The sequence below is a fragment of the Hesperophylax consimilis genome, chromosome 10 (genome assembly GCF_061612785.1).
Source record: "Hesperophylax consimilis isolate HC1 chromosome 10, BYU_Hcon_1.0, whole genome shotgun sequence".
In the NCBI taxonomy this organism is placed as follows: domain Eukaryota; kingdom Metazoa; phylum Arthropoda; class Insecta; order Trichoptera; family Limnephilidae; genus Hesperophylax; species Hesperophylax consimilis.
The window spans coordinates 27,876,719-27,903,919 of record NC_142845.1 but is presented as its reverse complement, the minus strand read 5'-3'; the positions used below and the strand labels follow the sequence as shown (position 1 = coordinate 27,903,919).

At 32.0% G+C, this 27,201-nt stretch overlaps 1 protein-coding gene across 1 annotated transcript in view; it reads left to right on the top strand.

Moving 5' to 3' along the window:
• Positions 1-1,144: 1,144 nt before the first annotated feature.
• The window catches only part of LOC149420564 (uncharacterized), a 197,920-nt gene continuing 171,863 nt past the window's right edge, over positions 1,145-27,201 (top strand). The window contains exon 1 of the mRNA XM_089636802.1: positions 1,145-1,452. Within this exon, the coding sequence (XP_089492928.1) occupies positions 1,411-1,452 (42 nt within the window). The 5' untranslated portion in view covers positions 1,145-1,410. The remainder of the gene's footprint in view (positions 1,453-27,201) is intronic.

Here is a 27,201-nt window from a genome sequence, read left to right as displayed (position 1 = left end):
AAAAGAGATTACAAATCATTCGAATCATTGTCAGGTGCCGGCTTAATGGCGTTCAGTTATCTGCAATTTTCATCTGCGGCATGTTTTAACTTTTCCATTGTCGTGCTGCCCAATAACTCTTTGATGCCCCAAGCCTTCGGAATTAGAAGTAGGCATCTTAAACTATAAATATATGCAAATAAAAGCATAATATACTGCTTCTAAAGATGTTATATGAGGGTTGTTTTTATAAAACTGTTCAAGTAATATAAAATTCAACAAAAAAAATTATCAAGTACAAACAAATGGGATTGCATAAAATGGACCTAACAATGTTTACGGGCGTATTATTGTTTAATGTTTACGCATATCTGATAATTATTGTAATATTTAACTACTGTCAATTAAATTAAGTGTTAGTAAAGGAAATGATTTCCAAAGAAGAAATAAAATAATATTGAAATGTTTTATATTTTAAACAAAATAAAAATTGATAATATTTAGATTCTAGATATTTACGGGTTTCGCTACCGTTGAAGTCTCCTCGGAAGATATTTACAAAAAATGCTGTTTGTTCAGGCAATATTTCCGGAAGAAATAAAGTGTTTTAGATTTGTGGGAATATATTATCTGAGGCCATTTAAGAGTTTCTGCATTTTCCATTAAAATTACGACTGTAAAAACTGTATTTTCAACTGAAAATTATATCCAAATTTATATGCTGAATGCGTTTACACGTTTGTACAATATACATTCACTAATTTCTGCAAAGCTATATGTCCATTTGGCGAGGAATTTAAACACCAATATATAACAAAAATAATTCATTTGCTCCACATGAAAAACAACAAGAACAAAAGCAAACCACCTTTTTACAAATTTTCCAATTTCGTCGGCAACATATAATTCAGCTGGTTGTCATTGATACAACCTCGCCTTCAGACAGTATAATTATTCGTACAGTAAAGATGTGCACATCAAAAGGTTTAACTTGCTGCAAGTCAATAGATAAAGTTTTCTATGTTTTTTTTTGTTCAGTGTTCATGTTTTGCTTTCTCTATTATTTTTTCGGCGTCATTCGGACAAACCTCTTATGCAGTGCTTGGATAGAAAGCTATTTTTCGGTCCCCCTGCTGTTCAAGTTCAGTATTCTTTTGGACGTGAACGGGAATAGATCTGGCGGACTGTTCAAATTTTGAATTGAAACAATAGACAATCGAAACCGAAAAATAAATTGAAAACATTCCATTCTTATTTTGAATTCAAACTGTTTAAAATCGAACTGCAGTGCATATTGTGTTACTGGGAAAACAGTGGGTGTTTTTACACTTGGATATAAGTGAATTCATATTAAGTGACATGTGTAGTAATATCTACAGGCTATGGTTTCTTTAAAGTTTATATAGTTCTTCGATTTTATTATATGCCAGGATGGCTCCTAGTCTAGAGGAAAATTTCACGAAAATGCGACCGGTAAGTTAATTAAAACTAATACTAACCCTTTAATCCAAAATTATTTAACAAGCCAAATAATTCACAAAAAATTTTATACCACATAGTATTTATATAATTTTATTTACGTGTTATTTAACGAGACTTGGGGCGTTATTTAAGGCTTTTGCAATTTAAAGGCTTGGCACAACGGTATGTCTACAAGGAAATTGCATGATCAGTGAAGCAGAAAATAATGTTTTTTTTGCATTAATGTGAATAATATAGCATTTACGTGAACATTCCTCATTTGCGCTGAATAAAAAATAGTTCTACTGCAAGCATTTAAAACTTCGTACGTAATAATATATAAGATACATTACATACGTATATTTTTGTTAATGAATGTCAACGCGTGGGGCGAGAATTGAACTTCAGAGCATTGTTAAAACCACGTAACGTGGATTGTAAGTTTATACATATCAAAACACCCATCAATCATCTTCAATTTAAATCGGATATCCATTTGTTCTGCTAAATTTGTTCGTCAAAAACTCACGGTTTGTTTTGGCTTTATGAATTTTTGACAACTTTTCTGCCTGAATTTTGTAGGTCACAGCTAAATTATTCCGAGATACTAACGTCATTTTAATTATGGGTTGTGAAATTTTGAAATATGAAAACCAAAAAGGTTTGAAATCTATGCGATTCTGCGCATACACTATTTTTTTAAGGTGAAAATTTTTTTCCAATAAAAATTATACTCAAAAATAATATCTAGAAATACAGCCTTTACCCCATCAAAAAATATAATGTATATTTTAATTTTGTCAGGCACCTCTAGTCTGAAGCTCTTAAATATAATATATGTAGGTACAATAAAAAATCTCGATTACACACACGCAGAAAAATGAGTTGAATGATTAAAACGGCGATCCATCTGTCTTCAACATATCTTATGTTGTACACAAAAGCACACCTTTTTATGGGGGTAACATTTATTTAAATTAGAACATAGTTTGCAAAGTATTTAATATTTTAATATAAGAGTTAAAAGTTACAATATTTACAGATCAATTCACTCTCAATGCTCTATATCAATTATAAAAATCAAAACGAATTTATTATAATTGTTAAAGTATAAGTTGTTAGACGATAAGTGTTTGAGCGGTATTTGATTGGGAGGTGCTCCATGGAAATTTTATCATTGGTCGCTTCGACATCGTGCCGAATTCGTGTCCATCACATGCACGGTTGACATTTGACATCGTTTCTACTCCTAGCTCTTATGCATATCAGTTCAACTCAATGATTTGCTAACTTTTATATATCGTTCCTTCTATGTTCTACTAAATCGCTTCATGATCCAGGATCTCTAATAATTTTCCTTGTTGCGTTTATCCTAGAGATGACGTCGAAGACTTTGAGGTTTAATCTCAGGACATCCTGGATGTAGTTAACATAAAAAGTAGTTCCCAGTTACAACTTACAGCTAAGGACAGTTTCTCTTCGGCTTTAATTTTTTGTCCAAACTGCTCCCAAGTAACTGAGGCCAGTGGATCTTTGGCATCCCTAATTGGGGTATTTGTAGAGCTGAAGGTAGTGAGGATAGTAAAGAAATGTAAGCTGGAAGGTGGGGAAAGTTTTATATAACGCATAAGATTTTTATTAAATTTCATAAAATAGTCCAACGCCATCTGTCGTTATATAAAATCATTGGTACTACTACGAAGAACCTAATGAGATATTTTACATCATAAAAACTGTCGTACGATGAGCTTTGGCGATATAAATTTTTTACTCTATTTCTGTCTGTCATTTTGCTCAACATGCCAAATTTTTCACCTCGCGACGTAATTTTCTTCATGAGCTATGAATATTTGAGATAACTAAAAAATAAGTCAATTTCTCTTAAATGCAGCATTCTAGCAACAGGGCAATATCAGGACACGAATATAAAAACGAATGAAAAACATTTTTTTTGGTATTTATCAGGAAAAAAATTATTTTAATTCGGGTGATGTCGGGTAGAAACTTCTAGTTTCATGTCATGAAAAATAAACAGCAACCATTACAAATCATTATCACTTTCAAACTCGATTTGATTTCATATAACCACTCTCCATTTTATTCTTTTCACGGAATTTTCGCTAGTAATCTTCGGTAACAAGTTCCAAACAAAAGCGACCCAAATCTGATGGGAATCATTCATGATTCTCTTGGATCATCATCAGTGATCATCGCATCATCATTTTGCAATAAATACTCGTCGAGAAAACCCGTGCCCCGGCAGCTGAGAGATCATCAAATCATCATACGAACAAGCCTGGAGATTGAGTTATATAAATGCTGTTTTCACTTTCGTGGACAAAACTTGTTCTCAGCGATCCGCTGCAATGGGCGCACATAATCTATAATATAAATACATTCGGAATACGAAGAACACCTTTGGCCATCGTGTAAAATTAATAATTAATAATTCAGACATCGATACCTTTGGCTTCTTTTTTATTGGTTACATGACGTAACAGTGTTTTACCAATCTATTTATCATTCGCGACAAGTTATATTATGGCAGGTAATCTGAAACGCTCGAATCGGCCGTTGGCGCTGGTGTAGTTGGATATCATGTCAGCTCTAATCTAACTCAAGCAAATGGCCAACGTTTTTTAAGTTTAATAATAATAGTAATTAAAATGTCTCCATTTTTTGTTGTGCCTATAAGCTTCTTGAGAACGTCACGTGACGATAAGTTGTGAAAAATGTGGATTGTGCCTTAAAAATTCATAAATATAAACCAAATTTAAAATCTCGTGATTACCTCACTTTTCAAAATTTTATTCAGAAAATCATCTGAAAATTGATAGTTTCATTGCAATCCATCTGCAATAAACATAAAAACTTGAGATAATCTCACTTTTCAACATTTTATTCAGAAAATCATCTGAAAATTGTTATTTCCATCGCAATCCATCTGCAATAAACATCAAAACTTGAGATAACCTCAATTTTTAACATTTTATTCAGAAAATCATCCGAAAATTGGTATTTCCGTCGCAAGCCATCTGCAATAAACAGCAAAACTTGAGATAACCTCACTTTTCAACATTTTATTCAGAAAATCATCTGAAAATTGGAATTTCCATTTCAATCCATCTGCAATAAACAGCAACACTTAAGATAACCTCACTTTTTGACGTTTTATTCGAAATCATCTGAATAAAGTAAAATGCATAAATGTATTGATAACAAATTCCTTCAAGATACTTCTAGATGTTCTAGAACAGCTTAGCATGAGAGGAATAGTGCTATTGAATGAAATTTCTTAAACAGTGGATATATTGTAATTACTCTTTAAATAACCTTAAAACGTTTAAATATATATTTTTATCTATAAGTATACAAATTTTAAATGAGAAATATTGTTTTACTGGAAATACTGAAAATTTATAAATAATCTGACATAAAAAATTCTACGAATTGTACATAAAAATAAAGTACAGACTTTTTTTAATATATTCAGGTGGTAAAGCAAAACCGTTGTAGAATACCCAAAAATTACTGTAAGTAAAAATACGAGGTTAATTTTTAAAATAAAGTTAGTTATTTAAAACACAGATTAGCAGATTACACCATCTTTAAAATGATCCTTTTGTAAAAACTAACATTTTGTTTCTTTCTTTATTTTCTATCAATGATATAACTTTCATCAGCTGGATATTAAAGCGGAAAGAAACATTTCAAGTAAAATAGTTCCTGTCTTACTGTAAAGTGCATGAAGAAATTATTTCATTAGGTAAGAACTTAAGTCAGGTAAGAAGTTTACTCAGGTACGAGACAGGTGAAAAACGCTAGGCAAAATAATACGGGTTCGAAAGTTTTCCGTATTTTTAATTTAGTATTTTATAATAAGTGCAAATAAATGTAATTGGCATAAAATAACGGCCAGTTTTTTTTTATTGATATTGAATTAGAGTTTTTTTACTCTAGTAGTTACCCCTACCTGTTTTATTCTACATTTTTGATAAATCATTGACTTGGTAATGTGATAATTGAAGAAATTGTTATCTGAAGTCTATTATTTTGTTGTTTTGTACGGAGAAAAGTAAGTATCGCTAATTTATTAAAAATCTCTTCAAATTATTGGCAATCCCGTTAAAAACGGGATTGCAGGTTTCCCAATAAGCTTTAAGTCCTGATATGTCTAGCATTTGCCTTAATGACGATATGCAAAAATATAAGGATTTTTTTGGACACGTGTTCCGATATTGTGATAATACATTCATATCTTACTAAAAGGTGATCAGGAAACTTATCAATTCATTGTTAATAGCCTACAATCCCGCTTTTAACTAGATTACGACTAATTTGAAGAGATTCCTAATTAATTATCTCATTTTTCTGCGTGTGTGTATTTCATATTTATAATTTTTTTTTTTTTACAAGGTTATTAGTTTTTAAAAGTCAATACGTTAACCAGTCTAAGTCAAAAAGATAAATAATATTAAACATGGTGACCGGATAAATCATCAAAATGATAATTCATCACATTTTTAAAAAGTTATATAAAGTCATGGAAAGTGATGAAATAAAAACTTTATTAATTGGGTTAAGTAGGTTAGGTTAGGTAAGGTTAGGTTAGGTATAATTTTTTTTCATCGTTTCTAATGACTTTATATCACTTTTTAAAGGTATGTTGAATTGTCACTGTGTTGAGTTATCCTGGAACCATTAAACACATATTATGATATTAATTATGATTATTACGTCTTATTGTCTTCGCTTTAATATTAAGTAATTTTTAAATTTTCATTTGTATACACCATAACTTCAACAATATAGATTTTTTATTTAATACATTGCAAAAGTACCATTAATACAATGAGTATGTAGTGCTTAAAAAATTGCAAACTCTTTGTAGGTTTCGTAGAATACGTTGAATTTTACGTATACCGTGTTGCGCAGGCCGCTTTGCCCAAGGGGCGTCTTTGGATACCTGATCTCAGCGACTTGCTCGACAATACAATATGTTGTGGCGAAGTAACAGAATGTAAAATTCTTGCATAGATACTTGATTGTCAGATGGAACAAATTGTTTTATTATTAGTTTTATTTTATTACTGTCTAATGGTTAGTTAGAAGCTTCTAAGCTCATGATGAATACGTCAGAGCTCTACGTTCGATAGTTTGTATTACTTAAGTAAAACATAAATAAATACCTACTTGATTTTAGAGTTAAGAGGTTTTAGAGTTAAGAACGGTTTTGCGGGCCTTAAAACTTAAATTTGCATCAGTACTAGACATTTGCTTTATCTTTTTTATTGTTTGGTTTTATATTTTTGGACACAAATCCTAAATTTCAGTTTGTTACGAAAAAGGCCTCGCAGTCGTTCATCCTAAGATTCAGTTTAATTCTCAGTTTTACCAGCCTTTCATCAGCTCTGTCCTTGGATGATCCGAGATAAAACATCCGCATAGTGAGCGGAGAGGTGGCATTCGACCAACTAGCTTTACTGGTACCTATTGTACTTGTAGTCAGAGTGCATCCGGAATTATCATGACTACAAAGTATGTCTACGTGCATAGGAAGAGCTCAAGCCAACCAGCTATGTGTGCAATGTGTGCATATATATATATATATTCCCCTGAATGTAACATTTATATAATGGTGTATTTGGTTCCATGGCAACTCATGGTGTTTTTATTAACTGCGAATAACGTTAGAAATGTGTGGAAGATTAACAGTCTTACTAGATTCTTATACGTTCGTTCACTTTGGTGTGGTTAAGCCGGCCTTGAGCTTGGTTTAAGACGGTTTTAACCAAACAAACGCCATAGCAATAAGTTTTTCACTGTTAATTAATACAAAATACCACGTTGTATTAAAAATGTGTAATTTTAATACTTTAGAAATGGTTGAAACGGTTCCAACTGGCTACAGCGTCAGTATGACGTAGAAACTGCCACTGGTTGGTAAGATGGCTGTTGTCGTTTTGGCGGCAAATCGAAAATGGCGTATTTTAAATCTTCATGAAAAATATGTTGGTTAACCTTAAAAAATTACTAATACCTTCATTGTCACAATTTTTTACTTAACACATTCGAAAATAAAAAAAAAATCATTGAAAATATTATATACAAGTACAAAGCCATTAAAAGTGATACCTAACCTAACTTAATGTATTTAACAAAGTTTTTCATCACTTTTAATGACTTTACATCACTTGTCAAGAGTGTGTTGAATTGAAATCGTGATAATATATTCGTCATTTAATAAAAGTTTCTTAGGAAGCCAATAAATTCATTTGTGAAGGCCTGCAATCCCGTTTTAACCGCATTAGGAATAATTTAAAGAGATTTTGAATAAATTAGCAATTCTAATTTTTCTACGTGTAACAATGTTATTTATGAATCAGCATATTTTGATTTTCTTTCAAACGTAAAATACCGCAATGGTATTGAAAGGCATTGGCACTTCTTATGAAAACATTGCCGTTATAGTAATGGAGTGAAGTTGGAATTTTAAATAATAATAATTAACTTCACTCCATTACTATAACGGCAATGTTTTCATAAGAAGTGCAATGCCTTATTTTGTTCGGTACGATGCAGTCATATCACTTATATAAAAATAATACAGTGCTTTGTATCAAAATCATATTGTTGTATTCTTCAAATGGTAGGACGGTATATCCACTCTTCGTTTGAAGCACCAGATAGAACCGAAACTATACAATACTAGTTATATCTCTTGCCCAATCGTTAGCAAAATGCATTCTTGATGAATTAGACAGTAAACAAATACCTTTAGAACTGGGAACCTTCGGTAACTTATACTTGCCTTATTGCAAGTCGTTTTAGCTATTATTTGACCTGAGAGAACAATAGAGATATATACGGACTTTCGTAATTGAAAACAGGTTTATCATGAATTTTTCAATTGATTCATGCGAAAATTTTAATGCGTTGCTAAAGAGTAATTATAATGCGTATGAAAACGATATTTGCAAGGTTAATTTCTAGCGAAGTGGTCTTAGAAGTTGGGTTTAAACTTTAACACAATTTTTAATACAATTTTTGTGCTTGTGTGTATGGGGGATATGTTATTATGTATGTTATTTATTATCATCAACTTCTTTTAGTATGACCACAAGAATAGGTTACTACCTATTAAACTTAGTTATAAGTCACAAGTAATAAGTTATAAGTCTAAGTCATAGGAATACATTAAATGTATAAACTAAGTTGGTAAGCGCCCTTGAAGTGATTTTCTCACGAAAACGGAGATATTCAAATAATCCAATCATTATTATTATTAAGAATCCCAACCTCTTTCAACTCTCCGGGGTCAGTTAGTTCTGGTCACCAAACACGTTCAAAGCCATGTTCTGAATTGTGGTCTTACAAGAGAGTATCAACTATCGTTAAATATTTTAAAATGTATTAATATTATTGTCTTAATTGTAGGTGTGCGCCCATTGTCTTCTACGAAACATAAATCCGTCAATCTGAAGCCGCAGAAATTGTAAACTGAAAAGTGTGAACACCGTCGACACGAAATTTACACAAACCTTTCTGTCTGGAATATTTAAGACAACACAACTGTCTTTAACGAGCGAATTTTTTTTCTATTGTGAGCTTAATTAATTTTATTATAGAATTCGCTTTTTAACTGTCCAACCAAAAAATTGACATCCTTACTAACGTGGTGTAAACATTACCCAGTGCGTAAGATCAGAACAGTGAAAAACTTGACTTATTACCATGGGGTTTGTTTGGTTAAAACGGTCTTAAATCAGGTTCAAGGCCGGCTTGACTACACCAACGCTAAACGAGCGTGTAAGAATCTAATTTGTAGTTCTACGAATTAAACACAATAGCCTTACTAAAAAGCGTGAATAAAATTTTACACAACTGATAAGTAACCATATTCCTCTGAAAAATTTAAAACACGTTAAAGAATATACAAGTAATGTTTGTCCCAATTTTTTTAATAATCCTACATCACGTCAATATACTTTTTTAAAACGGGGTTATAGTCAACAGCTGCTTGAGTAGATCATGAGATGTTTGATTCGCTTTCCTACTCTTTTGTGAGACGCTATTTACTTACAAAAAATATTAAAAAATACAACAAGCAATTGAAATATGTTTTATTTAGGCAGGTACCATCAACGGCCTACTATTTTTTGATATTATATACTTTTTTATTTAATTTCAATTCGAACTTCGTTCATAACGAATCATGATGAGTGCATTATTTTCTCTCTTGGAATAAATCCGACATGGTCTATGGTCTGTGGATGGGTCGGAACTTGTCGAGTGAGAAGCAGCTAGAAATGGAATGTTGGAAACACCTTTCTGTGGTCGAACAAGAGGAGGAAGTTAAACATCTCATCGGAAACACGCCAACTTTAATACCTATTGTATGACAAAGAATACATGATATGACAATAAACAATATGATCGGTAACCGTTTCAAATTATTAAAATTCTGTTACACAGAGAAAAATTCTTTTATCAAATTTTCATATTTGTTAAACTCACAATTGAAATTTTCCACGTTTTATACTATGTTATTGTAATTATTACATAGTCTGTTCAAGCAAGAGTTTTGTTTTCTTTCTTTGAACTCTAATTAATTTCATTGATTTTTTATTAAATTAATTAAAACTAATCCAGCTAAAATAAGACAATAAACATATCATGCCATATAAATTACAGTAGGAGAACAATTATTTAATGTAGTACCAACAGTGTCAATTTTAAAGAATTATTATATAAAGAAGTCAATTTTTAATTTAGGGTAGAATGTATAATATTTATACTGTTTATTGTCGCACTATTGTACAAGTTACAATAAGGAAGCTAAGGCTAAGGACTCACGGAGCGATTTTTACCCGCGCCCGCCGCGGTTGCGGACCCGCAGCCTCTGTAGAATGCAGATATGTATGTAAAAAATTAAAGCACATTTCACGACGCGTTTTACGCCCGCGGCGTGTGCGATTGTTTGCGGGGCCCGCGGCACCCGCGGTTATCTTGTACCGGCGGGCGCGGGCGCGGTCCCGCAGCCGCGGCGGGTTGCTCCCGCGCGCTCTGCGATCGGTTGGCGGGCGAGTTGTGGAACTCAAGTCTTGCAACCGCCCGTCTTGCGATAATCAACCGCCAAGATTGCGGGCGATAACCGCGACCGCGGCGGCTGCGTCACCGCAAAAAAGAGCGGTCTCGTGAGTTTTGAAAATAAAACTCCATTCCGCCACCGCAGCGGGCGCGGGTAAAAATCGCTCCGTGAGTCCTTAGCCTAAGTGGTAAACAGACGAAATAACAAAGTAGACATTCCCTTTTAGTTCGACATAATCATGTCGTCTCTTTTATACACGAATGTCTCTTTCATACTATTGGACATTTGTTCATTACATTTAATAACCTGCAATATTTGGAATTATTTATTGAAAATTTATGCTTTTTAACCGATAGAATGAAGGAGGAAATAGAAATACCAATATTTTTTGACAGTTTTACCAAAGAACGAATATCAACTCGTTGAGTTTCTGTGAATATCAACTCGTTGAGTTTCTGCTAGTTCCCCGGACTCAAATGATTGTCCATGATAACAACGCAGTGGGTGTTTCATAAAATCTTCATCTTATATAAAGGTCAAATAGCAGCAGAGTAGAATAATCTAAGAAAAAGGACACATGCCTCCATTGAAACAAATTCCACAAAGCCCTTAAATTAAGTCCATTCACTGAGTCAAATAATATTCCCACATAAATTAGTAAATTGTTACTAATTACGGAATTAGGCTTTTTACGGTTTTTACGATTTGTTTGTAGTAGTTACTAGCTTGGAAACGTTAAATCGAAAGAAAAATATATATTATTGTTACGTTTTGCTAGTTTACTTGGTGCGTGACAGCCTGACGTTTCGCCTGTGTTTGATAACAATAACACAACAAGCAATGTTATTGACATCATTTCACGAAAGCTATTGAAGAAAACATTGCAAATAAATACGACTGAGCTTATTAAGATTATAGTGTTTGATTTAGTCAAATCGTCAAAATTTAATTAAAAAGTAGAGTCATAGTTTAAACAATGACCAAATTTTTATATTCTACACCAGTTTTTTCTCTAAGTGGGCAATAACGCCTCCTTGTGGGCGCTGGAGGCTCTCAGGGAGGCGGTAGAAGGTTCAAATAAAATTAGGGGACGTTAAAAAAATCTAGAGGGGCGATGGCAGACAAATTCCATCTATAAACATCCAACGGAATTTAGCCAGATCCTCTAAATAGTATAAAACTAAGTCACTATCCGTGTCTGTCTGTTTGTGCGCTTAGTTTTGCTGAACCATGCAGCGGAGTTTGATAGGGTTTTCACTTCTTCCGGAAGGTTTATATGTATATAATGCATGGAAATTATATTTATTGAAAGTAGATAAAAGTCGGGCAACGCCGGTACACGTCTAATAATAGTTTGTTTTACTTCCTTCTAACAAAATAGGGAATTCGCCACTATGTTAGTTAGTTTTTAAATTAAGTAAAACACTAATAATGGAATTGTAAGTTTGCATGGAAAACTGTATCGGCCACCTTCAATTCGTACCGTGTTTGCGGCAAAATTTTAACAATAAAAACAACGCGATTTTTACAGCCATGCATGAATCGACATGATTATCGTAGTTATTTTAACTTGGTCATTACCAATACGATTACTCACATGAGGTATAAATTAATTTGTATTTTTTAAGCTTAGATTGATACCAATGAAAAGACAATTAAAAATGCAATTATAATAGATTTTTTTTCTTAATTTCAAGGTATCCTATAACTATTACACTCTCAGAATAAACTAATATATCCACTACATAATTATTTGCATCTTGTAAATTCACCTTGAAACTGTATGACTGTGGCCTACTAAAATAAATTTGAAAACCACTTTCTCAGACCAGAATTAAAAATAATGACCGCGATAAGACGAATTTCTTGATATTAGACTTAGAAAGAGGTTTTAAGTAGACATACGGAGAGGTTTAAGATAATTATAAATCAGTCAGCAGGTCATCATTGAATAAACAATGTACATAACTTTCATTGGTCTATTTATTTTTTTATGTTTTTACAATGATGAAAGATGTTTGAAAAAATATGTAGTCACTTCATTAATTATAATAGATTTTATCTGAAACAAGTTACTATAAGAAATCAATATTTTTTTAAACTCCACGATTGAGGTTATGAGGGAAATGTTTGTCATATTCTTAAACGGGTTAAATTTAAAGGTAACGTAAATGATATTTTTTATAATTAAAAATACCAATTGCGGTTGTGTCTCTATGTCTGTAACTCCGGTTAAGTGAACTCAAGAATTTAAATTTGCTTTGAATTTATTTAAAAATTGATTGCTTCAACAATTCCGAAAAGTGATAACCAGTAGGTAACAATATTATTTAATTTTCATTGATTAATCAATAATTCCATTTATTTATTTAACGCCCAGAGGGCTTTTACATGTAGGTGGTACAATTTTCATGAAAGACAATTTTGAAACATGAGAAAGAAATAATAAAAATAAAATTACTACATAAAAAATAATATATGCTAGAAACAAAAATAAAAAGAGCAAGAACATAAATTAAAAAATACAGCAATTTGACTGGTTTACAGAAATACAACTCCCATTTAGGAATAGTGTTGAAATAAATCTTTTAGGTGATCCACAAAATTCACAAAGTTAATATTAAATATATCGACATCACCTAAGTATTGGTTTCCCATAGTGTGAAACCGTTGTATTGGGGAGTTCGCAATGTAATTGCGCTTATGTGTGTTGCAGTGGAATAGTGTATTTTGTCGTGTTGTTATTGTAGGTATTCGTAAGTTTATGAGTTGCAGAAGTTCGCAACAGTCGAATTTAGAGTTTAGAATTTTGAATAAAAAAGTTTAGTCATTTATTTTACGCCTGTCTTCCAATGTGTGTATTTTTAGAGTATTTAATTAGCAATGATATTGTAAGTCTTCTAGTGAGATATTTAGTAGGGATTCTGCACTCGAAATGTGTTTTTCTTTTAATTGTCTCTAAAATTGAAAATGTTTGTCTTTGAAAGGATTCAAAAGCAAGCAAGCTTCACAAATACTACAATTTGTCACGGATCTTCGCTAGTATAAATATAAAAATATGTTTCTCATATTTGTTTATCTAGTTAAATTTTTTTGAGTATTTATATGTTTGTATTATTTATTTAATATTATTTATTTATAGTATGTACTAAATTATTATTTTTACAATTTATTTTTATTTGCCCTAATACTTTTTTTCTGAAACTCACTGTCAAAGTCCAATGAAATTAATAAAATATGCAAAATAAAAAAAACATTTATCGCAAACTAAAGTTAATGTTTTCAATGAAAAGGGTTACGAGTGCGATCACTGCCGCTTATAGAAAGCCATATTTGTATGTTTTCAGACATGACCGGAAAGTGATATGTCTGTTCGTATATTTACCGTAAAATATTCTACGGAATGTCTTTTCGCAAATGGACAGGAATTGAACTGACGCCTTTACATCGAATATAGTTAAAAACGACTGCAGAGATCTCAGTGGGTTCATTTCTGTCACGTTCATTTATAGCAATGCAGCTTCCTTCTCATTAATACATAGTCCATAAATTCGGAGAGTTTATACGTCTTAAACTTTCTTAAGCTGATTTGCATTTGAGTTTAGGATTTCTTTGCAACATACGGCAGCTTTCTCCGACTTGTCAGAGAGACTACTGGTCGCTAGCTTGTCAATTCACTTGTTGCCTACTGTCAATTGACTGGTTCACTTGCGGCAAGCGTGATAGGAACTTCCTGAATTATTTTCATGTCGTTTTCTTAATTGTCGGATAAAAAGTGAGCGTTCGAACAACGGCGGTGGAAATTGATTAATGATTAGTAACTGCTTGGAAATAAAATTGATTCGTTCGGCTATGAATGTATGAAGAATTGAAATATTCTTAAATATATTTGGTTTGAGTTTTTTACGATTCTTCAACTGGGGAATGTTTTTTTATGCTTTTGTATTTATGTAAAAGAATTAGATGGAAAACTCTGTTCAATGTAGGCTAAACTGGAGCAGATATAAATGATTTATCTAATATTTTTATTACGTGTAAAAAATATATTTATATAGATAAAATGTTTTGTTCTGGTTAATTGTACGTTTTGTGGGTGTGTTCATAAAAATGTGTACCTTATTAGCTAACTGTTATTTCACTATTTCCATTTTATTGGAATTATTTAACTAGCTAAAGCCAGTAACTGTGTAATTCTATTTTTGATGGAATTTGATGGCTCTTGGAGGTAATTTAAAAATTGGAAATTTTGAAGTAAGGGAACAGAAGGATAAAGATGAAAGTTAGCGAAAAGTAAATTCTTAAGGCATTTTTTTTCTTTATTCAGTGTATTGTTTACTACATTAAGAATGTTTGGATCACCATAGGAAAATGGCCGTGTTGTGGTGGTTGATTATATATAAAGTACATTAAAAGAATATATCGTAGAGTACATTAGAAGAATATATATATATGTATAAGTGTGAAATATAGAATAAATAAAAAAAAATATTGAAAGTATAAAATATAAAATAAATTTTGGAGGATAGGGTTAAATAGAATATAAGAAGTATTTAATTTAGAAAAAAAAATTAATTCAATTGACGAAATCAATATAAGTACTAATAAGAAAAATATAAACTGACGACATTTTATATCTAAGTGTTTATGTGAAGTACATTAAAATAATTTGAAAGAATTCAATTGCATGTGGCATTATTGAGAGTATTATATTTATATTAATGTATTGATATTGAGAGTATCTTCACATTGGAATGAGTTGTAACTCTGGTTTAATGAACTCAAACTTGCTTTGATTTTAGGTGACATTTTCAAAATTCGAATGAATGTGTGAAGAATTCAGAGTACCTACCTAGCTAAAATATAAAAATTAAACAGAAAAATATTGTAATTGTCAATGATCAATTGAAATAGATTTGTGAAGAATTAAGACTTTCGTGTGATTTTTTACAGGTCTGGGCTAGAAACACAGAATAAAGAAGGAAAACTAGAGCATTCAAATTTGAACGGAAATAAATTTTCCATTTAACCCAAAAGCCTGATAGCGTAGACCTCCATCCAATTTGAATTTCGTAAACACAGTTTTGTATTGGAAAATTAAGTCCCGATTAGGCAAATATTTGGATCACGAAACACGTCCTGAAGGCATTTCTTGTGTTCTTTTTTTTTCTACTGCTATTAATAATGTATTTAATAATTCACAAAATTAAAATGAAAATTAGAATTATTAAAATGGAATTTAGAAATGACATTTCCAAAATAATGTGTTCATCAATTTTATGGCCATTTCCGACACGTAAGAGTGCGTTGCGTAATTTTCCACAAAATATTATGGTTAGAGCATCAATTTACGAATTTGACGGCCGGCATAGTCCAGTGGTAACGCATTGGACTGCCATTCCGAAGGTCGCGGGTTCGAACCCGGCGTGCGCAAATAAATTTTATTTGATTAATTTGTGTTATTTCACAATTAATTAATTAAAATAATATATAGTATATTTGCGGCACGTTCCAGAGTGGAAGATACTACCAGTATCGCCCTGGTGTAAGACCACCATTCAGAATTGAAACGTTGCTCCAAATGGCTTTAGCCGTGTTTAGTGACTAGATCTGAATAGCCAGGTACTTCCCCACCTTCCTCTTTCCCTTCCCCACTTACCTTCAGCCTCACAACATCCCCCAATTGGGGATGCCATAGTCTCACTGGCTCCAGACGGGAGCAGTTGGGACTCTTGTGAGGTATTCACTGTAAAAAAAAAAAAAAAAAAAAATATTCAAGTTTCCTCAAATTGGCACCTACTCATTTGTTGAATGAACACAAATGAATATTAAATGACTGAATAAATACACGTCACATAAATAAATATCTCGTTTACATAGAAACGCCGATGACATTTGTAACAAAGAGGTTTGAGTAATAATAATTATTATGAATGTGTGGCCTCTTCAAAAGTACTTCCATAACTATTGGCAAATTTGCGTAGAAACTATTTACGCCATTATAAAACAAACTAACTGACGTGTACCTGGCGTTACTGGGACTAAAGTGGACTTTTCTGTAGGCCCTTTTAAGATATACAATCCTGTAGTACATTATTTTGATATATCTCATGAGGTTTATTTAAAACCCGTTAGCAATGTAATGCTCGATAATATATTTTTACGTCTTGATTATAAAACATCGACTTTTCTCTATTTTTTATAAATATAAGAAGAAAGTATCATATATGCCAACCTTTCGGAAGAAATTTTCTAAATGATAGTGAAAACCCTATCAAAATCCTGGAAGAACTAAGCGCACAAACAGACAGACACGGATAGCGACTTTATTTTATACTATTTAGAGATTAGAGATAACCCACATTGTATTGTACCGGCAACTTATAAATAGGAAGATACTTACTCCAATAATTGTATCGTCAAATCTGTATTACCTTATGTTTAAGGTTTTTTTTATCTTACAATCGACGTGCCATAATCTCCGTAGGGGTCGGCAGAGAGGACTGAAAGCCAGCTGACTCTTTTTTGACTTTGATGCGTCGTATTTAAATTTTTCAACTTTTTTTACTCACGAAGTGACCCAACCCAGGTATTTGATTTGATCGTGCCATGTCTCCGAAATATGCTTTCATTAACTTGTACGTATTCTCGTCTTGTATTTTCTCCAGTATTTTTCTGTATAGTTGTACAAAATTGAATTACAAGATATGCAAATACAAACATATTATTTCATATTTAATGATTTATCCAATTTAACTGAAATATTACATTTTTAATTAATTTAAATATTATTAATGAGCGATTTTATGAAAAATTATTTTTATTTTTTTTATATAATAATTTATCAATCATCTTTCACTGTAAAATTTTGAGAACAGTTACTTATTTTTCTATACTTGTCTATTTTTAAAATTGTTAATTTTCATTATATTATGTTCGAATTGGTTTTGAAACATGTATATATTTTTTGATTTAATCGTAGTGTAAACAGAGTATTTTATTTTCATAAAAAAACTTATATATAATATAATACGAGTCTGACTAAACAATCGCTATTAAAGTGGAATTTATCAAAACCTAGGAGGCCAAATAAAACCACAATGAAAAATGGCCTTAAATATTTTTCAGTTAATTTTACGTGCCGGTGTAATTAGTTTTCTAATTTATGATATCACATAATTCAATACATTAGCAGATTGTTAAAATTTTGTGTCTAATTGTTGAAGGTTTTTGATCGTTTATCTGTTTCCCATATAGTAATATATCTGAAGAAAGATTAGCAATTTCGTATATTGTATCATTGTATGTGATTTGTCGTTGATGATTTTATAGCGATAATAGACTGAATTAATGTGATATGTCTGTTAATATATCTACCATGTACAGATCCAATTGTTTTTTCAGTGGGATCGTAGTAATTACTTATTCTTGTAATATAAAGGGTTGAATTTTTACATACCTCAGTAGTTCAAACCACGACTGACCACGAAAAGGTCTCACGTCTCATTTTTGCAGGGTTTTCCAATAAGAGGTGTTATTTTGATATTCAATCGTAAAAGATCAATAGTTTCGTTGCTTGTGTGGCACGTAGCACCGTTTTGTTAAAAGTAAATATAGTCTAGTTCAATACCATCCAATTTCAGCCATAAAAAATCATTAATCATCTCTCAGTAGCGCAATCCATTCACCGTAACTGTTGATCTAGCCTCATTTTCGAAAAAGTAAGGTCCAATGACTCCGCCGGACCATAAACCGCACCAAACAGTCACACATTGAAGATAGAGAGACTTTTCAACAATAACTCTTGGGTTTTCCGAGTCCCAGTTGCGACAATTTGCTTGTTGACGAAGCCACCGAGGTGGAAATGGGCCTCATCACTCAAGATGATTTGCATTTGATTCACTCAAGTGAATTTTAATAATTTCAATGCTCTGTTGAAGTGTGTATCGTTCCATTTTTATTAATGACGTAGTTTCTACTTGTCAAATGTCAAAAAATGACAGCTTCAAAAGTAACATATACCGAAATAGCGGGCTATTTAAAATAACACATCTTATTGGAAAGCCCTGTATTATTTAAAATACGATTTAAAAATAAGTCACCAAGGTGTGACAGTTTCATTAAAAAAATAATTATCATCATCATTCAATATGTTTTACCCAATTTAACAGGCTTAACGGATTTAATAGCTCGTGAAATTGATAAATTAATTAATTGCAATGCCTTGATAATGAAATATTAATTATGATAGGGGCTGATGGGCAAAACTATTGGTCGTCTAAATTAACTAACTAACTAACTAACCATCACGCCGTTTCCCCGCAGGGGTAGGCAGAGAGGACGGACCGCCAAACAACTCGGTCTTGGCACACACTCCTTGCCTCATTCACATTCATACATCGTCTCATACATACTCTTCTATTATTCTGACTCTTGACATGGCCCGACTCGAGTATCTGATTCACTTGATCGTGCCATGTCTTCCTCGGGCGTCCCCGACTTCTGCTACCATTCACATTTGCATCATATATCCTCCTTACACTCCTATCTTCGCTCATTCGCTCTACATGCCCAAACCATCTAAGCGTCCCTTTCTTAATCTTACTCATTACGCTTACATCAGCCTTGCACTCTTTTCGGATCTCCACATTCCTCACACGATCAAACATGGTTTTACCACACATACGCCTCAGGGATCTCATTTCAACAGCATTTAATCTACTTTCATCCTTTCTTTGCCAGTTCCATGCCTCACTTCCATACATCAAGGTAGGTACCAGCACTCCGTTGTGGACTGCTAACTTCGCTTCTTTGGACAATTTTTTGTTAGCGCCTACGGCGTTTAGTCCTCCATTAACGGAATTACCTGCATTTACCCTTCTTTCGATATCTCTGTCAGCCTTCCCATCTCTCGTAAACATACTTCCTAAATACACAAACTCGTCCACCCGCACCAATACTGCAAACCCCGCTGTCCGACGCATACAGTGCTTATTCAGTGCCGTTATAGAATGTGGGCCATATGACATTGCTTAGGCCACAGAATCATCGTTTCTCGGAATCTACCCTGAACCCGCACAAGAAAAGAGTCATTTGGCGACTCATGCAACCCCTGCCGCAACCTCCGCTCCCCACCGCTCGTGCCCTTCCGCGCGTGGAATAATGACATCGGAAATGAAGGATGAAATCGGAATGAACCCGCGCTCTTTGGTTTGCTGTCTACATGGAGTGTTTTAAAACAATTATATAGTGATAAAATAACTATTTTTAGTGGTAGTTTATTTGTTAAGTTAAATGTTATATTAAGCGTATAAATATGTATTATTTGTTTTATGTGTGTAACGATATGATAAGTTGTATAATTAAGATGTTTAAGTAGTACTTGGAAGGGAATGGCCGACAAAGATGTCGATGAGGTTCGCTATCCATCACATCGCCAACCCTTCGGTGGCGCAAAGAGGAGGACGGAACGTGATCAATGTCGAATTGGTACATGGAACATTAGAGGAGGAATGGAAAGAAAGATGAACGAACTGTGTGATACTATGGTGAGCAAATGTTTGGACGTACTTTGTATAACAGAGAGTATGAAAAAAGGTAGCGGTACAATGCAGTCTAAATTAATTATTACTTACGTAATTCAAAAACTGAATATAATCTAAAGACACGCGTTGAATTTTGTTCAATGTTTATTTTTAGTGTCAATTTTCTGATGACCAAAGTGATTAATTGTTCTGATAAAGATGCTTGCAAAATTTCGTATAAACTATATATTTTTTGAACTGTGAAATTAACTTATCAGAATATTAATTATTATTATCTGTCTTAACAGAAGCTAATTGTTTTATATTCTGAGTTCCGATTGATGTTATCTTTATGTCGTAGATATTCTTTAACAGAAATTGAAATGACTTAAAAATATATATATATCATTTTCGTACACAAGTTGGATGATTTTGTGAGATTTTGAGAATGATTATGACTTCTATCTACTTATATAAAATAGCAGCTAATTGGTTACAAATTCTGCGTCTTTAGAGGCTAGATCTTATCGTAGGAAGTGTCAATAGATTAAAGATTTACGTATCTCTTCAGCCATTAAATTGTTAACTTTGCTTTTTATTTCTTTCCGGAGGATGATTTTGGATTCAATAGCAGATAATTATCTAAACTTGGTACAAATTTGAGTAAGCATATTGTTGCAAAACGATATTTTGAAAGTTTTTGTAGAGGCCGATTATTTTAATATTTATAAAAAAAAATGCATTAATCCATTTTCAATTTTAAAGCACGACAAAATTATTACACAATGAAGAGACGTTAGAGATAAGAAATGTTGAAAATCATTTACGATTTATGTCATTGATAATTTAAGCAGGTTGCTACATAAATTGCAAAGATTATAAGAAAAAAATATGTTTACATCATCTAAGAGTAACCATACATCGTGAAAATTACTAGTGATTCAAAAAATTGGTTGTATGTAGATTTTTTAATACATTTGTAAGACTTACAGATTGTTGCAAAACAGTTAATTTACTTTTATGTGATTACCGCACATGAGTCCTAACTGATTCCTTCCGTCTGGAGCCAGTGAGACTATGGCATCCCCAATTGGGGTACGTTGTAAAGTTGAAGGTAGAGTAGAGAAGAAGGAGATGGTTTAGTGGAAGGTGGGGGGTTATCTGGCTATTCAGATTTGGTCACCAAACATGGCTAGAGCCATTTCTGGAACGTGCCGCATAATAATACATTATTTTAAATTAATAAATTGTAAAATAACACAAGTTAATCAAATAAAACTTACTAGCGCAGTCCGGGATTTGAACCCGCGATCTTCGGCCTGTTAGTTGACAGCCTAACCTGTCGACCGCGGATGCCATCAATTACTGCTTGTTCTTTGATATTTTGTTACTGCAAAGATAATCAGACGGTTTTTATAATATCAAGATTTTTTGATAAAGTTATTTTTAACTAAATTTTATTGTATTAATTAGATGAGATAAAGGTAATTCCATATATTTTATTGTATTAATTAGATGAGATAAAGGTAATTCCATATATTTTATTGTATTAATTAGATGAGATAAAGGTAATTCCATATATTTTATTGTATTAATTAGATGAGATAAAGGTAATTCCATATAATTTATTGTATTAATTAGATGAGATAAAGGTAATTCGATATATTTTATTGTATTAATTAGACGAGATAAAGGTAATTCCATATATTTTATTGTATTAATTAGATGAGATAAAGGTAATTCCATATATTTTATTGTATTAATTAGATGAGATAAAGGTAATTCCATATATTTTATTGTATTAATTAGATGAGATAAAGGTTATTCCATATATTTTATTGTATTAATTAGATGAGATAAAGGTAATTCCATATATTTTATTGTATAAATTAGATGAGATCAAGGTAATTCGATATATTTTATTGTATTAATTAGACGAGGTAAAGGTAATTCCATATATTTTATTGTATTAATTAGATGAGATAAAGGTAATTCCATATATTTTATTGTTTTAATTAGATGAGATAAAGGTAATTCCATAAATTTTATTGTATTAAGTAGATGAGATAAAGGTAATTCCATATATTTTATTGTATTAATTAGATGAGGTAAAGGTTATTCCATATATTTTATTGTATTAATTAGATGAGATAAAGGTAATTCCATATATTTTATTGTATTAATTAGATGAGATAAGGTAATTTCATATATTTTATTGTATTAATTAGGCGAGATAAAGGTAATTCCATATATTTTATTGTATAAATTAGATGAGGTAAAGGTAATTCCATATATTTTATTGTATTAATTAGATGAGATAAAGGTAATTCCATATATTTTATTGTATTAATTAGATGAGATAAAGGTAATTCCATATATTTTGTTGTATTAATTAGACGAGATAAAGGTAATTCCATATATTTTAATATATAAAGTAAAACTACTAACAAAAAAAACTGTACGTAAAAAAAGTATCGTTTATAGAAGAATTATTGCCATAGCTTTCTACATAATTAGCCTTTCTTCATATCGTAAATCGTAGTATTTTTTCACCAATTCGATAAACGCCCATATTAATAAAACATTACTTGCGATTTCATGTACGTAAGTAGATATAAAATATTAGATACACGGGTCCAACGTTCTTTAACCTGTAAGCGAATTGGAAAGTAGGCAACGCCGAACAGGTAAAGTGACGTTGGATAGGAATCAAGCTGGCATCAGGTATCTTGGCATGGAAGACTTTACCTGGACACACCTTGCCACTGACTGCGGGCTTTTAAAGGTCACTAGGAAGGTCAGCTAATCACCCGGTGACCAATGGCGAAAGCGCTTTTCTATTCGAATAGAGAATGCCGTCATGTGAAATGTTTTAAATTCGACCGGATCTTAAGCCGTGTTTACATTACCACATACATTGAACCAAATGTTTGGGCAGATGTGAAACATTGGGGCAGGATCACAATTTGCTTTTATTTTCCGTAGTTGATGGATAAAATAAAACGTTGCAGCCCCGACCCAATGTTTTTGTTTTTGTCCGAGGTTTTGAAAACATTTATTGTTTGAAGGCCACAATGACAATTCCTCACACCTTTAAAAAGTTATTAAAAGCGATCAAAAAACTAACACAAATCTAACCTACGTAACCCTTTTAATCTAGATTTTGTTTATTATCACTTTTAATGGCTTTATATAACTTTTTAAAGATGTGTAGATTGTCATTAGATGAGTTATCCGGTCACCGCTTCAACGTGTATATAAATAACACAATTTTAAATGGAATTAACTGAAGAACTAAGTGAAACCGCATTCTATCTAACCCATCTGACGATTCTTTAAATGGAATTAATGGAAAAAACTTTGTGAAATCGCATTCTATCTAATCCATCTGACGATTCTTTAACGGGAGAAATATGTGAAATCGCATTCTATCTAACCCATCTGACGATTCTTTAACGGAAGAAATATGTGAAATCGCATTCTACCTAACCCATCTGACGATTCCTTATTTATTATTCATTAACGCCCTATCGGACTTTTACAGAGTAAATTGACAGTTTATGTATGTAAGTGTAACATATATTAAATAGAATTAACGTAAGAAGTATGTAAAACCGGATTCTATCTAACGCATCTGACGATTCTTTAAAAGTATAATGTAGTAGATGACCCTTTAATAATGTTTAACTAATTTAACTACAGCTTGGGAGGTTTTGGATTCGATTTCCGTGCAGTACACAAATAATGTTGGTATGAAGGAGATTTTTTTAAAATTTTGATAGCCTAACAAAAATAGCTAGTTTTATTAAGTGGATAATTAAATTAATTACGTAAAAATCGAGGAAATCTCTGTTTTATTTGTCTAGTTATTTGCAAAAAAAATTGAGATCAAAAGATGTTGGGAGTGAATTATCAAGTTCCCCAGAAATATGTTAAATTGCCAATATTTTAGAGCAATCTCATCCTGAAAATTATTTCGTCCAACGTCTTAGCTAAGGTCGTACTTGTCTTTAGCTTATTAGGACATGCGACAAAATAAAGAAAGTAGGTAATGGTAATAATTAAATGGAGGGTATAACTAACAGCTTCTAAAATGTCGCATTTCAATGGACGTTTCGACTGTCGTCACCTGTTAGTACAATGCAGTTTCATTTGGAAAACAGTATATATTTACATGATTGTATGATTGTAATGCAGATTTACTTTCTTTCAATCGGGTTTTGGACGAAGAATCCTCCGACCCGTGTGATTGTCATCGATTCGTATTCGAACAACAAATACACACAATGGAGAGTGACTTGGCAATAATTGAAACAGTTTTAAATAATTCCCGGACTTACCATTTGAAAGTAAAAGTAAAAGATTGCCGACTCTAAGCCATCTGAATTTAAATAGATTTCGATTTTAATGAATACAAAAATATTTTAACAAACGAAAGTGCTCTCTTAAAATATAAGATTTTTTTAAATAATAATATTAACGTATAATATATTTACCACGTTATAATATATTTTCCCTGCGGAAACAAACTTTCTATTTATACAATATATGGCTCTAAGCGTCGGAATAATTGTATATCAGTTTGATATAAAAACAATACGAATATAATAATGAGGATTTCAACATTAATCATATTGCAAAAATATAATAAAAAGTGAAGCTTATAATAATTCCAAGAGTGGAGAAACATGAAATATAACACGAATTCTCTTCGATTTTTTTGTACATCCCCAATTTAATTTGTGGTGTGTGTTAAAGTGTAGTGATTGAATTACCCAGAAGGTACTCTCTGTATCGCCCTGTTCAGTTAAAGCCTTTGACATTTTTCAGTATACTTCTCATATGAGAACAGTCTGCATTCTGTATTTTACACGAAAAAAATTGACATTACATTAGATTTCAGAAAAATTCGATGTTTTGTTTGTTGAAAGCAGAAAATCTTTCAAATTTTAATAAACTGTTATAACTAATTCACACGAAACTAAAAAAACATATTTGATTAGACAATTTTTCTCTTTCTAACAATTTTTAAATCAAATTTTTCACTGTAATACAAAATGAGATAGCATAACTTTTATAAGACTGCGGGAGGCTGGGATATTTATCTCCCAAAAAGACTTTACGTTTGTTTGTTGTCTGTGAAGAATATTCCCCAACATCGCCCAAGAGGTTAAATGACTCATAACAATGTTTAATGACTAGATCTGATTAGCCAGTTAAGTCCCAAACTTTCCTTTTCCACCCTTTTAAAGTTTTATATTGCGGTTGGCAGTAGTTGGTTTCTAAAAAAGTAATATTTTCTTTATTAATGTATTTATAAAAAAAATACATTTAACTACACGATATTTACATAGGATTGATACATTAAATCAACATAATGTGTACATGTCTTTTTCATTAAATTTTTATTATTTGTTATTGATTTATTATTATTACATATTTTCATTTTTTTTAAATACGTTAATTGTAAAAAAATATTCTTCAGATTTCTGTTATGACAGTAAATTTTACGGTCCTCGTTATGTTATGTCGGTTTTATTATGATGTGTATTTGATATGGTGACCAATAAAACATAGTTATATTGTATAGAGTGTAAAAATTACATTAAAGTGAAAGTACAATATAAACAAGCAGTAAATAAGTATAAAATTAAACAGTAACTTTGTAAACATCACTTATGGGTAAATACTTAATGCCGACCGGGTTTCGCTACAACCGTAGCCTCATCAGGGCAGTATAATACTAAAAATCTAAAAATTAAATTAACATGTGTAGATATCACGGTAGGTGGACAGTCTGAGCTACAGTGGAAGAGGTAGGGATAGGTGGGAGATTGAGAGGCGAGTGTTCTTTGTCAATAGGGAACAATCTGAGTATAGGGCTTTAATTTAGGTTTATTTGGTTGTTGATGACTTTGCTATTGACGTTTTTGGCTTTCCTTAACTCTAACGCTTCTAAGTTATCCAACCTAAGACCTATTCCGTTTTTATGTAATAGGCTGACGCCAGTATTTTTGTCGAACGTATGGTTGGTTGCTATGAGGTGATTTGCAAATTCGGAGAATCCATTACTGTTTAAGCATCTTAGGTGTTCTTTGACTCGCGTTTTGATATTACGCGCTGTTTTGCCTATGTAAAACGCGGGACAGTCACTACATTGCAGTGAGTAAATACCTGAGTGATTTAACCGATGTTCTTTGTGTTAAATCACATAAATGCACATAGATGCACCCACCACAAATTATAGCATATTGAGAACATAGATCCCAGCAAAGTACAATCACTTTTCTGTAAAACAGGAAAGGAAGAAGCGGTCAACCTTGGTACGATATATCTCACAGAAATGCTATGAGAATTTTAAGTACCCATATCCCTTGATCGTACCTGTAGCTCATAGCAATGCATTCTTCATAAGATATCGTGCCCCAATGAACAGCCTTGACATTAAAGACACATCCGTAAAAATGATAAATGCCGTAGAATTATTATAAGCATCAATTTACGAACAAGTACACACCTCGTTACCTTTCATTTTTGACCGTTTGGGAATGGGATTATATGTACCTTGCCAAATTGGTACAGTAGAGCTTATAAAAGTTTTTGGCTTTTTAGACTTTCTTAACATCAAAATTATATTTTAAAAACAACCATTTCGACATTGTTCATGGGACATCTTAATCTTGGAAAAAACTATTTGTCTGTAGAGGTAAGTTAAGGTTAGATGTAATGTACCTTAATCAAATTTTCGTAACGGATAAATTTAAAAAATGTTTGTGTACCTATGGCATTATTGAAATGGATGGTTAAATATATTTGCTGTTCAACAAATCTTAGTATTAAATAATTGCGTTGCTGATTATTATCAAATGTTTTTTTCTTTCTTTTTTTAAAGAAAAACAATCATTCCCGGGTTAGTAATAACCTGAAAATATTTTATGATCTACCGCCATGTATGGAGGACTTAACCCAATGCGGAATTGAATTCAATCCAATTGAAACCAGACGCGATGCAGACTCAGCCACTGACCGGTTTTTATTTTGAAATCACACATGAGTTTTTACCAAGTGGCCTACATTTTAAAATATTGACGAACGGCATTGGAGGGGACCCACCCTTTTCCAACGGCTGTGTGAGGAAACTGATTGTTT